General features: G+C 50.5%; 1 protein-coding gene across 20 annotated transcripts in view; it reads right to left on the bottom strand.

The window, feature by feature from the left end:
* The window catches only part of TPD52L2 (TPD52 like 2), a 49,071-nt gene that overhangs the window by 20,638 nt on the left and 16,272 nt on the right, over positions 1–12,161 (bottom strand). For 4 of the 20 annotated variants that reach the window (XM_083744665.1, XM_083744679.1, XM_083744680.1 and 1 more), the window contains exons 4-6: positions 3,749–3,915; positions 1,676–1,824; positions 331–390 (exon numbers count right to left, since the gene is read on the bottom strand). In XM_083744665.1, coding sequence (XP_083600791.1) covers positions 331–390; positions 1,676–1,824; positions 3,749–3,915 — 376 coding nt within the window. Of the gene's footprint in view, positions 1–330; positions 391–1,675; positions 1,825–3,748; positions 3,916–6,022; positions 6,107–7,110; positions 7,324–7,398; positions 7,562–12,161 lie in introns of those variants that run through there. The other 16 variants (XM_083744681.1, XM_083744678.1, XM_083744667.1 and 13 more) reach the window with 12 other exon arrangements.

Raw genomic sequence — 12,161 nt, 5'->3', positions numbered from 1 at the left:
GAGTGATGCTAAATTAACGTAGCCAATTCCCAGCTGGACTTCTGCTATGTTTCAATGTGGCTGGTAACTGATTGGAATTTTCCTTTCTCTATGCAAGGAAACGTCACGGAAGCCAGCAAGATGAGCTTAATCTTGAACAGGGACAAGAAATGTTTATGGGCAAAAGAATGGAGTTTTGACGTTAATAAGCGAAAGGCCCAGAAGTTGCTCCTCCAACATCCCAAGCACACAGCCAGCTTCCTCTGGGACCAAAGTGAAGGGGTAGAATGAGTCAGAGGAAAAGAGCAAGGAAGAGGGAGTTGGTGCTTGTAAGGCGGGGGAGGAACTCACAGGTCCGATCGGGTCAGTTTCTCATTCCACTCTCCAAGTTTCTCAGAGGTTTTCATATAACTAGAAACAAAAACCTGGGGGTCAATCAAACTTTTGAAAGCTGGGGTCAAAATGGTTTCAAGAGAGGAGAAGAAAACCCAACATCCAAGAGGCAGGTGATGAAATATTGACCCAGCCTGAGAGGTGGGTCTTGGCAGCACTCCTGTCAGAGAAAAATGAAGCCGTGTGCGAGATTCACAGCATCCTGGGATGGGGAGCTAGAGTATATTTGTAGCTTTGATATATGCATACAGTTCCTCAGATGCCTTTGGGAAAAGATTGTGATTTGGAATTATAAAATTAAAGTTTTACGGCATGAATGGATTGGGGTGTGCACTGCAAAGCTGCTACAGCTGTTCCTCAGGCAAGTAGAAGTCTTGGCAAGGAGGGTTTTAAAACCAGTGGGTTCTACGCAAGTCAACATGGCAATTAGAAGGCCAGACTGTGATCCAAAGCACCAAGCCTAGATAGCTCACTTGGTTAGAGTGTGGCGCTGATAACGCCAAGGTTGCAGGTTCGATCCCCGTATGGGGCAGCTGCATATTCCTGCATTGCAGGGGGTTGGACTGGATGACCCTCAGGGTCCCTTCCGAGTCTTCAATTCTATGATTCCACCACCATCACAAACAAGCTGGGTGCTCAGTGGCCTAACGGGCACCCTCTATATGACGTAACTGGCAATGGGAGCTCCATGCAGGCATCCTTCAAGTCTCCTTCCCTGTAAAGCAAGTGTGAAGTGGTTCTGACTGTTGGAGCCAGATCCTTATCTCCCCTACCCTTCATGGGTCAGATCTGAGAGATGCGCATGGGGTCAGGTGAGGGGACGCTCTGACGTTCAAACAACTGTTGCGACTTCAGAGCGCTGGGCAGGCCATGCAAGGAGCCCTGTGTGGTGCTTTAGAGCGCTGCCAATCAGCTGAGCAGGGCCTCTTGGTCAGGAGCAAGGAGATTACAAAGAGCACCATGGCTCTTTGCCAACCCCTCCAAGCAGCCAATCCCAGCTGGCTTGCCCCACTGATCGGCGGTGGTAGCAAGCCTCCCTTGCCAATACAGAACTGGGAGCACTTTAAGGCTGTGCACTGGCAGCCCTGTCGCGTGTGTTATCGGTTGTGGCTGTGGTTTGGGGATAAGTCTCCTGGACCAGAGGTCCCCCACTGCTATGGTAAAGGAAGATTTACTGCTTCAGGATCTCAAAGGATAAAAGCTCATAGCTAGGACTTCTCTTTTCTGTTGGAGCAAGCCCCAATAGAACACCACGTCTAATTCTGCAAGTTACGGTGGAAAAATCACCCTAGGCAACACCTACGCAGTGGAGACCTGCACATCATGCCAGCTCTTTGAGAGGTTTTGCTTCAGGCCATCCAAGGGGGTCAGGCCCAGCTTTCTCTTCAGCTCCCCGCAGTGTCTCTCTTTGGCAGCCAATACCTGGCGCAGGGTGCCTATCTCCTCTTCCACCTGCAAAAAAAAGAGGAGAGGTATCTGAGTTAGAGACCCGAGTGTCGCAGGGACAGGTACGTAACGCTTCAGCATGGAAGGTGAGCCGTGACGTCCTGGCCTCCAAGAGACGAGGCAAGCAAGACATGAAGCACAAAGCATTTTAAATGTATTAATCAACATAACTGCTTATTGCGCTAAACAGCTTTAGCTTTGTTCTGCAACTAGTGGGCTGCGGCCACAACTGGGTTGTAGCCTGTTGTAACGTGTGAGGCAGCAGTGGTGCTACCAACATACAAATACTTCGCAAAATTAAGAAGTAGGTCGGGCTAAAGGTAGCTCCCCAGAAGACTGAAGATTATTTATCTAGAGCACTGTTCCTCTGACTTGGGTCTCGGCTGTTTTGGAATTACAATTCCCATCATCCCTGACGACTGGTCCTGCTAGCTAGGGAAGATGGGACTTGTAGTCCAAAAACAGCTGTATACCCAAGTTTGGGAAACACTGTTCTGGAGCAGAAATGGCCAGAAAGTAGGCCACAGTGGGCCGCCTAACAGCTGATGGTTTCTGGGATTCTTGCCAGAACACCATACTAGCTGGACCTTGATCTGATTCTGCAAACACTCTTTGTGTACACAAGGCAAGAACTCGGGGCCACTTCCTACAGATTGGTTGTTCCTTAACTGCCTAAGTATTATGGGCATGTGATTTTACTTTTGTGAGTTTAGACCATGCAGTTTCTGATTTTAAAAAGTAGACTGCATAGAAGTGCTATCAGCCCTTGTACAAAGAATATAATTGATTAGGGAGTTTCCCCAGCACATCAGCTTTAAGGGAGACCTGACACAGCAACATTCCTGATGGATGTGTTTGTATGAACACAGCTCTCTGTTTCTGCAGTCAAGTTTCACATGCAGGCCAATTTGTGGTATGAAGCCCAATCAGGAGAAAGAGAAAATATCAAAGTGTTGCAATGTGTGAACAGTGGACCCTGACATATCAGTGATTTGCTTCCGGTCCTCAAGGAAATCCACTGTCATTTATCTACAGAGGACTGTGTGTGTTGCAAAAGGTTCCTGGGCACGTTTCGGGACATACCATCTCAGCTTAGGTCTGGCCAGAGCCCTGCATGCTAGACTTTAACACTATCCCACAGAAGCTAAGTGCACGCCTAGAATGTGCCAAAGAAAAGGGTTTTTAAATGGAAAGTATTCAGCCACCTTTCTTTATTAAGCAACCACAGGATTCCTAAGGAGCAGGGTCTGAAAACCAGTTTTAGAAAACCATGCCCCAGTTTTAGAAAACCATGAGCAAGACCAGTATTACAGAGAAGACCCACTGCCAAAGAACAGTGCAGTGTTGGAACTGGAATGGGGAGAGTTTTACATCCCCAGAGAGATAGCCATGAAGCTCACTGGGTAATCTTGGGCTAGTGTGTCACCCTAACAACTCACAGAGTTGTTCTGAGGATAAACGTTGTGGAGACCACATCTGCCACCCTCAGCTTCTCAGAGGAAGGGCAAGACAAAAATGTACTAAAGGGATATTTGAATTCCTAGGTAATGTGGCTGTTTGCATAGTAGCGCCTTCAAATGCCACAATATTGTCTAAGGCTCTAAAGTAGTGTTTCCTCAAACTTGGGTCTCCAGCTGCTGTTGGACTACAACTTCCATTATCCCTGACCACTGGTGCTAGCTAAGGATGATGGGAGTTGTAGTCCAACAACAGCTGGAGACCCAGTTTTGAGGGAAAACTGCTCTGAAGGAACACGTCTACAAAAGAGGGAACTGCAAGGTTACACCAGGCACTTTAGAAATTCTGTTCTGTGAGCTTTCTAAGTCTGAGCTCTTTAGAGCTACAGAGAAAGAATTATCTGGGCTCCCTTGTACCACAGCAACAGAGCACAGCGTGGAGAAAAGCAGAGTGTGAAGGCAGCCTCCTTTACCTTGACCAGCTCGGCCCTTAGCTCCTCTTCCTCTGCTTCTGTGAGCCCATTGTAGGCCGAGGCCCTTGCAGGAGGAGCAGCGGTGGCGGCAGCACTCGTGTTATCCACAGGCACATCTGTCATAGTATCCGACAACAGACCTTTGTTGGGAGAGTTAAGGTTGATATCTGTCATGGACAAGAAGCAAACCAGGGGGGAAAGGATAAGCAGCTAAAAGGCAGAGCATGTTAGTCTTGCAGGCGCCCCTCTATACGGCGAAGGAGAAGAGGGAAAAGAGGAACAGGCTGCTCTAAATCAGGTCCTGCTCAAGAGACCCGCAGAAGCATATTTGCATTATCAAGAGCTGCAGAGAAGCAGCTTCACACAAGCTGCATCCACAACAACTGTGCGCTGTCTGTTGTCCCTGGAGACATGGCCTCTTCCCTTCCCCTCCAGCTGACACGTTCGGAAATGGCAATCTAGCAATCTTGTCATTCTCCTTGCAGGGAGAACAGGTAACTCAAGGCTGCCTTGCACAGTAACCCAGCAACAAACCCAGGTTTGCCAGAGCATACAGAGGGAATTGCCTTTTTATTATCAAGGCCATCCACCTTAGTATTGTCTACACTGACTGGCAGCAGCTCTCCAGTTTCAGAAAGGGGTCTCTGCCAGCCCTACCTGGAGATGCCAGGATTTGAACCTGGGACCTTCTGCACTCAGGGCAGATCCATAAACTCCAGTCCTTTCCCTTCCATACCTTTGACAGGGAGCCAACGCTAGTACTGGCATTCTGAAGACCGCATCTATACTACACACATCCTCATAATATTCTCATTCCCCCTGCAAAACGAAGGGGTGGGCCTATTAAGACCACAATGGGTTGCCTTGCTTCTTGTAATCTATATTGGAAGTGCGCCAAGGGATTTGGTGGCCCAGCTGCCTCAGGAGTGATATTATGCTGATAGTCACCGGCAGAGGAGCTCCTCCGAGCCCAAAAGGGTGGGGTAAACAGAAAGGTCTCTAGTTGCTTGCTGAACATGAGCTTGGGGCAGGGTAGAGGAAGTGTGATACAGACGAGGCAGAAAAGCCGAAATCCACACTCTGTTCCAAAGTTCATGGAGGAGAAGCTTGCTAAGTTGCTATCTCTACACCAAGCTTACCTCATCGTTTTGCTGCAAGGCTACAAATCACCTTGCTGCTTGCTTAGAGGGATGGAAGTGCAAGACATGAATAAATGAAGCTAATGCAATATGACCTTGCTGTCGAAGCCCTAACCGTTTCCCACGAAGATGACCATTGGGCAAGATGGAAGGGAGGCTTTCCTAGGTAAATCAGCCACAAACAAATGTGGAAGGCAAGCTTCAGAAGTTTTTCCAATTCTGCTGAATTACGTTACTCTTCGGCAATTGCGATGACAGCCTCTAGGGCAGGGGTGGGGCACCTGAGCTGGGGCCCTCCAATTCCGCTCCAGACATTAGGGGTAGATGAGACGTTTGGGCCTCAGGCTCCCATGCCAGCTCTAGAAATTGCAAGATGCCCACTTTTCAGCATAAAAAGAAGTACTCTTGCTGTCTTTACCCCTCAAAAGCCCTGCAGATAAGACAGCAGATGCACTTTCAAAGACACAAAGGAGCAGGCAAAAGGTTAGGTTTAGCAAACAAAGCATCACTACACACACGACTGTGTGTTACTGCTCACAGCAGACAGGAGTCGAGAGCCTACATAAGCACGTTAGAAATTAATGCAGCTGCTTGAAAAACAGAGAATCGCACAGACCGTATGTTTTCATTCTTTGCTGGTAAGCATCAAAGCCAAACCTCTCAAGAAAAATGAAAGCACGGAATCTACTGAAGCTCAAAGCTATAGCTCTTTGATCTCAAGCTAACCCACTTAAAAGGATGGTGGGTAGCTCAGATTCTCGAGCTCTGCATTCAGCCTCCTGGAATTCCACCGCAGGTCCTCCCCACCTAGCTCCCCGATCAAATCCTTGGGGCTCCCTGTGTAAGGGGTAACGCAAAATCAAAGACCAAGCTTAACATTTTGAGTTTCCTGACTCCCATGATCACTCAGCAATCTATATGCCCTGCCCACCTAAATTCAACCATCATGCCCATCCAACCAAGGTTCAAATCATAGCTGTCAACTTTTCCCTTTTCTTGGGAGGAATCCTATTCGGAATAATGGACTTTCCCTTTAAAAAAAGGGAAACGTTGGCAGCTATGGTTCAAATCCCCACTTCCCCATGACCCCCCCTGAGTGTGCTTGGGCCAGCCGTTGCCTCTGAACTTGACCTACCTCACAGGCTTGTTGTGGGGATTAAAAGAAGAGAGGAGACCTATGTAAGCTCTCTGATCCACCAACTTCTTGCCTCAGCTGGGCCTACACAGAAACAACTCTTGCATGTAAACACCTTCCTTTCTTAACAATCCCCTTCCCACTCACTCTCCATGTGGCGCACCCTAACCCAACCCACCTCAAAAGCAAACATTCCTGCTGCACTGGATTTAGATCCAGGCCTAGTTCTCAACTTCAAGGTGGTCTTATTTTTATTTAATAAATAATAATAATAATAATAATAATAATAAAGCTGTGGACTATATTTAGGGTAGCTGCTACTTAAGACAACTTCCCTGCCAGCTTAAAAGTAATAGATAATTAATTACAAGAATCACCCTAATCAGCCTAGGAAAACCCCCAGCACCAGCTATGACCTTACAAACTCTCCAGCCAGCTGAAACCCCAGCATCTGCTCTCAAAGGCCAATCCCCAAAAACAAACAGATGCTCAATCCCCATTTAAAAGCTCGCAAGGGAGAAGGCTACTGGCACCAGGAAGGGCATACCATAATCATGGGGCCGCCACTGAAAAGGCTCCCACATAACATGCCTGCACACCGAAACTCATGTTGTTCCACAATACAAACAAAAAGGTGGTGGGGGGGGGGAGAATCATTTTTTCCCATTTCATAAAATTTATGCACTCCATGATCGTAAAACAAAACAAAACCTTCAAGTGGTTTTCAAAACCCCTGCACACAGAAATCTAATGTCAGAGATCTAGGTCAGAGTAAGCTGGCTTAGAAGCCTTCTTCACAATATACCACCTTTCCACATGCAGGAATCTGTCCACTTACACAGCCAGGGCTTTCTTCAGACAGGGCTCTGCCTACATACATTACCTAGAAGCCACACCATGACATGCTAGCTTTCTACATGCAGGAATCTCTTCACTTAGCCTAGAAACCTTCTCCCTAATACACTGGCTTTCTACATACAGGGCTTTGCCTATTTACACATGGGCTAAAATCCTACCCCTGTAAGTTACCTTTCTACATGCAGGAATCTCTTCGCTTATACAGTCTAGAAACCTTCCCCTCAACATACTAGCTTTCTCCGTGCAGGGCTCTGTCCACTTCCATGGCCCAGAAGCCTCATCCCTAACAGGCTAGCTTTCTACATGCAGGGATGCGCTCGCTTGCCAGGCCCCGCCCCACCTGCCTCCCCCCTTCAGCCCGAAGCGGTGCCGCCCTGGAGGAAGCCGAGAGCGGGCCGGAGGCAGGATGCGTCCCGCCCCGGGGCCTGGCCGCCCCCCCCCCCGCGCAGCCTTCCCAGGGGGACGAGGCGGCGGTGGCGGAGGCGGCCCTCTCCCCGGCCCGGCCTGCCTTGGCCTACCCTGGCTGGCGCTCTCCATCTCGCCCGGAGGCCGCTGCGCAGCTACGCGAGGGAAGGCGGCGGCGGCGGCAACAAACTCCTCGCTTGACGGCGCGGCGACGTCACACGCCTCCCGCTCTTCCGTCTCCGCACACACACATATACGCTCACTTCTGGCCTCCCCCGGAAGTCGCAGCTATCAACGTCATCAGGAGGCGCTTGCGGCCTTAAAGAGGAAATTGCAAAGGGCCAGAGCTGCCGCCCTCACTTCCGGATCCCTTTTGACGCTTCTGCATTGAGGAGAAATCCTCAATATAAATCGGGGTTGGACTCTCCATTTGCTTTCTCCACGTTGGCCGAGGTGTGCCGTTATCCTTCGGTTCTCCCTCCCTTTCCCTTTCCCCCCCTGCTTTGAGGAGAAAAGGGTGGCTGTTTCAAAACAGGGCAGTCTGCCTCTAGCCTATCTCAGAAGCATTTTTAAAGGCTGGCGTAGAAATCTGAAGCGGAAATTGCATTTCTGTTTCAGATTTTGCACTGAACCTTAAATGTCTTCGCCGTTCAGTCCACGCGCTGTTACGACCTGCGATCGGAAGCCGGAACTAGCCTGCGGGTTCGCTCCAGCCCGCAGCCCTTTGGTGTTACTCTTTGGCTGAGGCCAAAGGGGTTCAATCGCAAAGTTGCGCTTATGATTTCCGGGCAGTCTTTTCGACGGCGCTGCCCTGGACGTGGTTTGAGGGGTGACAGAAGTCTGCAGTGCGCAACTGCAGTTACTAAGTCATTTATATATATAATTGGCTATTAACTGGCGCCACCGCGCTTGGCAGTTGGGGGGTTCACAGATAACGTTCAGCAGGTGTGCAGTTTGTCTGTAGCCAACAAATGAACTGGACACACCAGTGATGGCCAAAAGTGGCCCTCCAGCTGTTTTGGGACTACAATTCCCATCATCCCTGACCATTAGCTAGGGATGATGGGAATTGTAGTCCAAAAACAGCTGGTGGGCCAAGTTTGGCCTTCACTGGTATACACCCTTTCACGCAAACACTTGAGCAGGTTGCATAAACAGTGTAAGCAAGCCTAATAGCTCACATTTCCCTTTTCCTCTCCACCCCCCCCCCAAAAATTGTTTGGCCAGTACTATGACGGCTGATCGCCGAAGAATTGATGCTTTTGAATTATGGTGCTGGAGGAGACTCTTGAGAGTCCCATGGACTGCAAGAAGATCAAACCTCTCCATTCTGAAGGAAATCAGCCCCAAGTGCTCACTGGAAGGACAGATCGTGAAGCTGAGGCTCCAGTACTTTGGCCACCTCATGAGAAGAGAAGACTCCCTGGAAAAGACCCTGATGTTTGGAAAGATGGCGGGCACAAGGAGAAGGGGGCGACAGAGGACGAGATGGTTGGATAGTGTTCTTGAAGCTACCAGCATGAGTTTGACCAAACTGTGGGAGGCAGTGGAGGACAGAGGTGCCTGGCGTACTCTGGTCCATGGGGTCACGAAGAGTCGGACACGACTAAACGACTAAACAACAACAACAACATGACGGCTGAACGCCTCATAAGGGCCAGTCTTCTGGTATGGAAGCTTTACTTGGAAATAAAAGCAGCAGTGACAATACAATTAAAACTCAAGAGTATCCAGCACACCACAACTGCTACAGCCAGGAAAGCCATTCAGTGATCCACCAAGACCCTTGGCAATTTTCAAGTCATGGGCGGGGGACGGTTTTGTAACTATTGCTCTAGATGTGTATAAATATGCCATAATTCAACGCAACACATTTCAATTTGAATTGTTCATGGGCACCTTTGGCCCCAACCAATTTCAATCAGCCAGCTCCCCAGATCAACAGCTAAGCAATACTTTCATTGGGTCCAACCACAATGACGCAAAAGGTGTGTGTTATGTACTGAGTTGAATAGGATCCAAACTGCAGCAGTCTGATTGGTCCTAGAACAATAGGCTCCAAAAGGCAGCAGTCTGATTGGTCCTAGAACAATAGGATTCAGAATGCAGCAGTCTGATTGGTCCTAGAACAATGCAGCAGTATGATTGGTTAGCAGGAACCACCCAATCATGCTCCAGATAGAAGTGAATCCACAACCTGATTGGCTTACAGTAGAATTCCGGAATTAGCCAGTCATGTGCAGCCCATTGTGTAAATAATGTATATAAGCAGATACTGTGAGGGAACTTTCATTCATTCCTCCTCACCACTATGAGCTGAATAAAGAGCATGAAATCACTTTGCGACTCTGAGTATATTTCACTGGCGACGAAGGTGGGATCCCGCTGAGCTGACTGCCACACACAGCACCGCAGCACCGCCACCTGCCGCACCGCTGCCTCGCACCATGTATCCAGGCTTCAGCTCCGGGACACAAGGAACTCAGAATGGCAACCAACAGCAGCTTCTCGCCATTCAACCCAGCATCTGGAGACTGGGAAGCATACGCCTCCCGTTTCACCTTCCTCCTAGAAGCCAAAGGGATCACCGATGAAGAAGACGTCAAGAAGAGGGCAATATTCTTCAGCGTCTGCAGAGAGGAGACGTTGGAAATCGCCCGGGCTCTCCTTGCACCTGAAGACGTCGCTACTGTTCCATACAAAACAATAATGGAACAGCTGAAGGGGCACTTTTCGCCACAGCCCTCAGTGGTGGCTCATCGAAATGCCTTCTACGCAAAGTGGCAAGCCCCTGGGGAAATCATAACTGGGTTTGTGACCTCTCTCCGCCAAGCTGCCCGGTTCTGCAACTTCTCAGAGCTGGAGAACATGCTTCGTGACCGCCTCGTCGATGGCCTGAAGGATGAGAAGCTGCAACGACGCCTCTACGCTAAGAAGAACCTCACGTTCCAGGTTGCTCTGGAGGAGGCCCTGGCAACGGAAGCTGCCGAGAGGTCGACGCAAGAGGCACGGCCGAGCCAGCCGTCCCAACCGAGGGTCCACCATGAAGACCTCACCGACGACTCAGGATCCAACAGGGAGGAGGTGCACCGAGTACAGCAGCGCACTCAAGCAGCCCACGTACCACAGCTGCCTCGACGAGAAGGAGGGAACTGCACAAGCTGTGGAGAAAGTCACGAGAGGAGGACCTGCCGTTTCCGCAACGCAGAGTGCAGGCAGTGCAGAAAATTGGGACACATCGCCCGGGTGTGTCGGGCTCGGCCCACCCGACGCCAGGCATCAGATGACCAATCCAAGAGCTCCAGGTCCCAGGGCCCAACGCACCAAGGCAACTCGACGGAGCTCACGGACTTCCAGGTATACCAGTTGCCCCACCCCAACGTAGATAAAATTTATGTAGAGGTACAGATAGAGGGGGCCCCATGCCGCATGGAGCTTGACACGGGTTCAACTCTATCCATAATCTCGGCAAGGACCTTAAGGAAACTGTGTCCTACTGGGGGTCCCAAACTCAGGCTGGCCCCATTCACCCTCCGGGACTTCCAGAAACGTAAGGTCCCCACAATGGGGTGGGGACCTTCAGGGTGCAATACCGAGGGCGGACGTGGCAACTGGACTTGCTTGTGGTCAAGGGCCCCTACATTAGCTTACTGGGATTGGCATGGTTTGGACCACTGGGGCTAGCCGTCACCGGGGTGAACCACATGAGCTTACAAGTGGACGTGGACGCCATATGCAAGGAGTTTCCGGGGGTTTTCGATGGGAAATTGGGAGAGTATACGGCCCCCTCCATTGCTCTAAAGCTTGACCCCGCAGTACGACCGGTCAGGCTCAAGGCCCGCCGGGTCCCGTTCGCCCTGAAACCCCGTATAGACGAGGAATTGGACCGACTTGTGGAGCAAGTAGTGCTGGAGCCGGTGCCTAATGCCCCCTGGGAAACCCCAATCGTCACACCCGTCAAGCCTAATGGTTCGGTCCGCATCTGCGCAGACTACAAATGTACCATAAACAAGGCCCTCACGGCCCATGCATACCCAGTGCCAGTGGTCAGCCATGTCCTTGCCACCCTGGCTGGGTTGAAAATTTTTGGCAAACTGGACTTGGCCCAAGCATATCAACAGCTGCCAGTAGATGAGGCCACAGCAGAGGCACAGACGATTGTGACGCACAGAGGAGCGTTCAGGGTAAAGCGGCTGCAATTCGGTGTCAGCGTGGCACCAGGCATATTCCAGAATCTAATGGACTCTCTCCTTAAAGGGATTCCTGGTGTCACCCCCTTCTTCGATGATGTGTTGATTGCCGGGCCCACACCAGAGGAGTTTGAGGACCGCCTCCGCACCGTTCTGCAAAGTTTCCAGATGGCGGGTCTCAAGGTGAAGCGGGAAAAATGTCTACTAGGAGTGCCTCAAGTGGACTTTCTGGGACGCAGAAGGGGTCCACCCGACTGGGGACAAGGTACGGGCCATTTGTGATGCCCCAGCGCCCAAGAACAAGACTGAACTTCAGGCCTTCTTGGGACTATTGAACTTTTATCATTCCTTCCGTCCCCACAAGGTGGCGGTAGCGGAGCCCCTACACAGAGTCCTGGACAAGCGGGCCCCTTGGGTGTGGGGCCAGCGCCAGGAGGCTGCATTCCAGGCAGTCAAGGACTTGCTTGTCTCAAACTCGGTCCTGGCACACTTCGACGAGAGGCTACCTGTGGTGCTAGCATGCGACGCCTCGCCCTATGGCATCGGCAATGTCCTGGGACACCAACTCCCGGATGGAAGAGAGGTACCGGTAGCATACTTTTCCCAGACACTCAACGAAACCGAGCGGAACTACTCGCAAATCGACAAGGAGGGTCTGGCAATCGTGAAGGGAGTAAAAAAATTCC

The sequence above is a fragment of the Podarcis gaigeae genome (assembly GCF_964106915.1).
Source record: "Podarcis gaigeae genome assembly, chromosome: 6".
Taxonomy (NCBI): Eukaryota; Metazoa; Chordata; class Lepidosauria; order Squamata; family Lacertidae; genus Podarcis; species Podarcis gaigeae.
The sequence above is the reverse complement of the archived record's forward strand: the minus strand, read 5'-3'. Positions and strand labels throughout refer to the sequence as shown.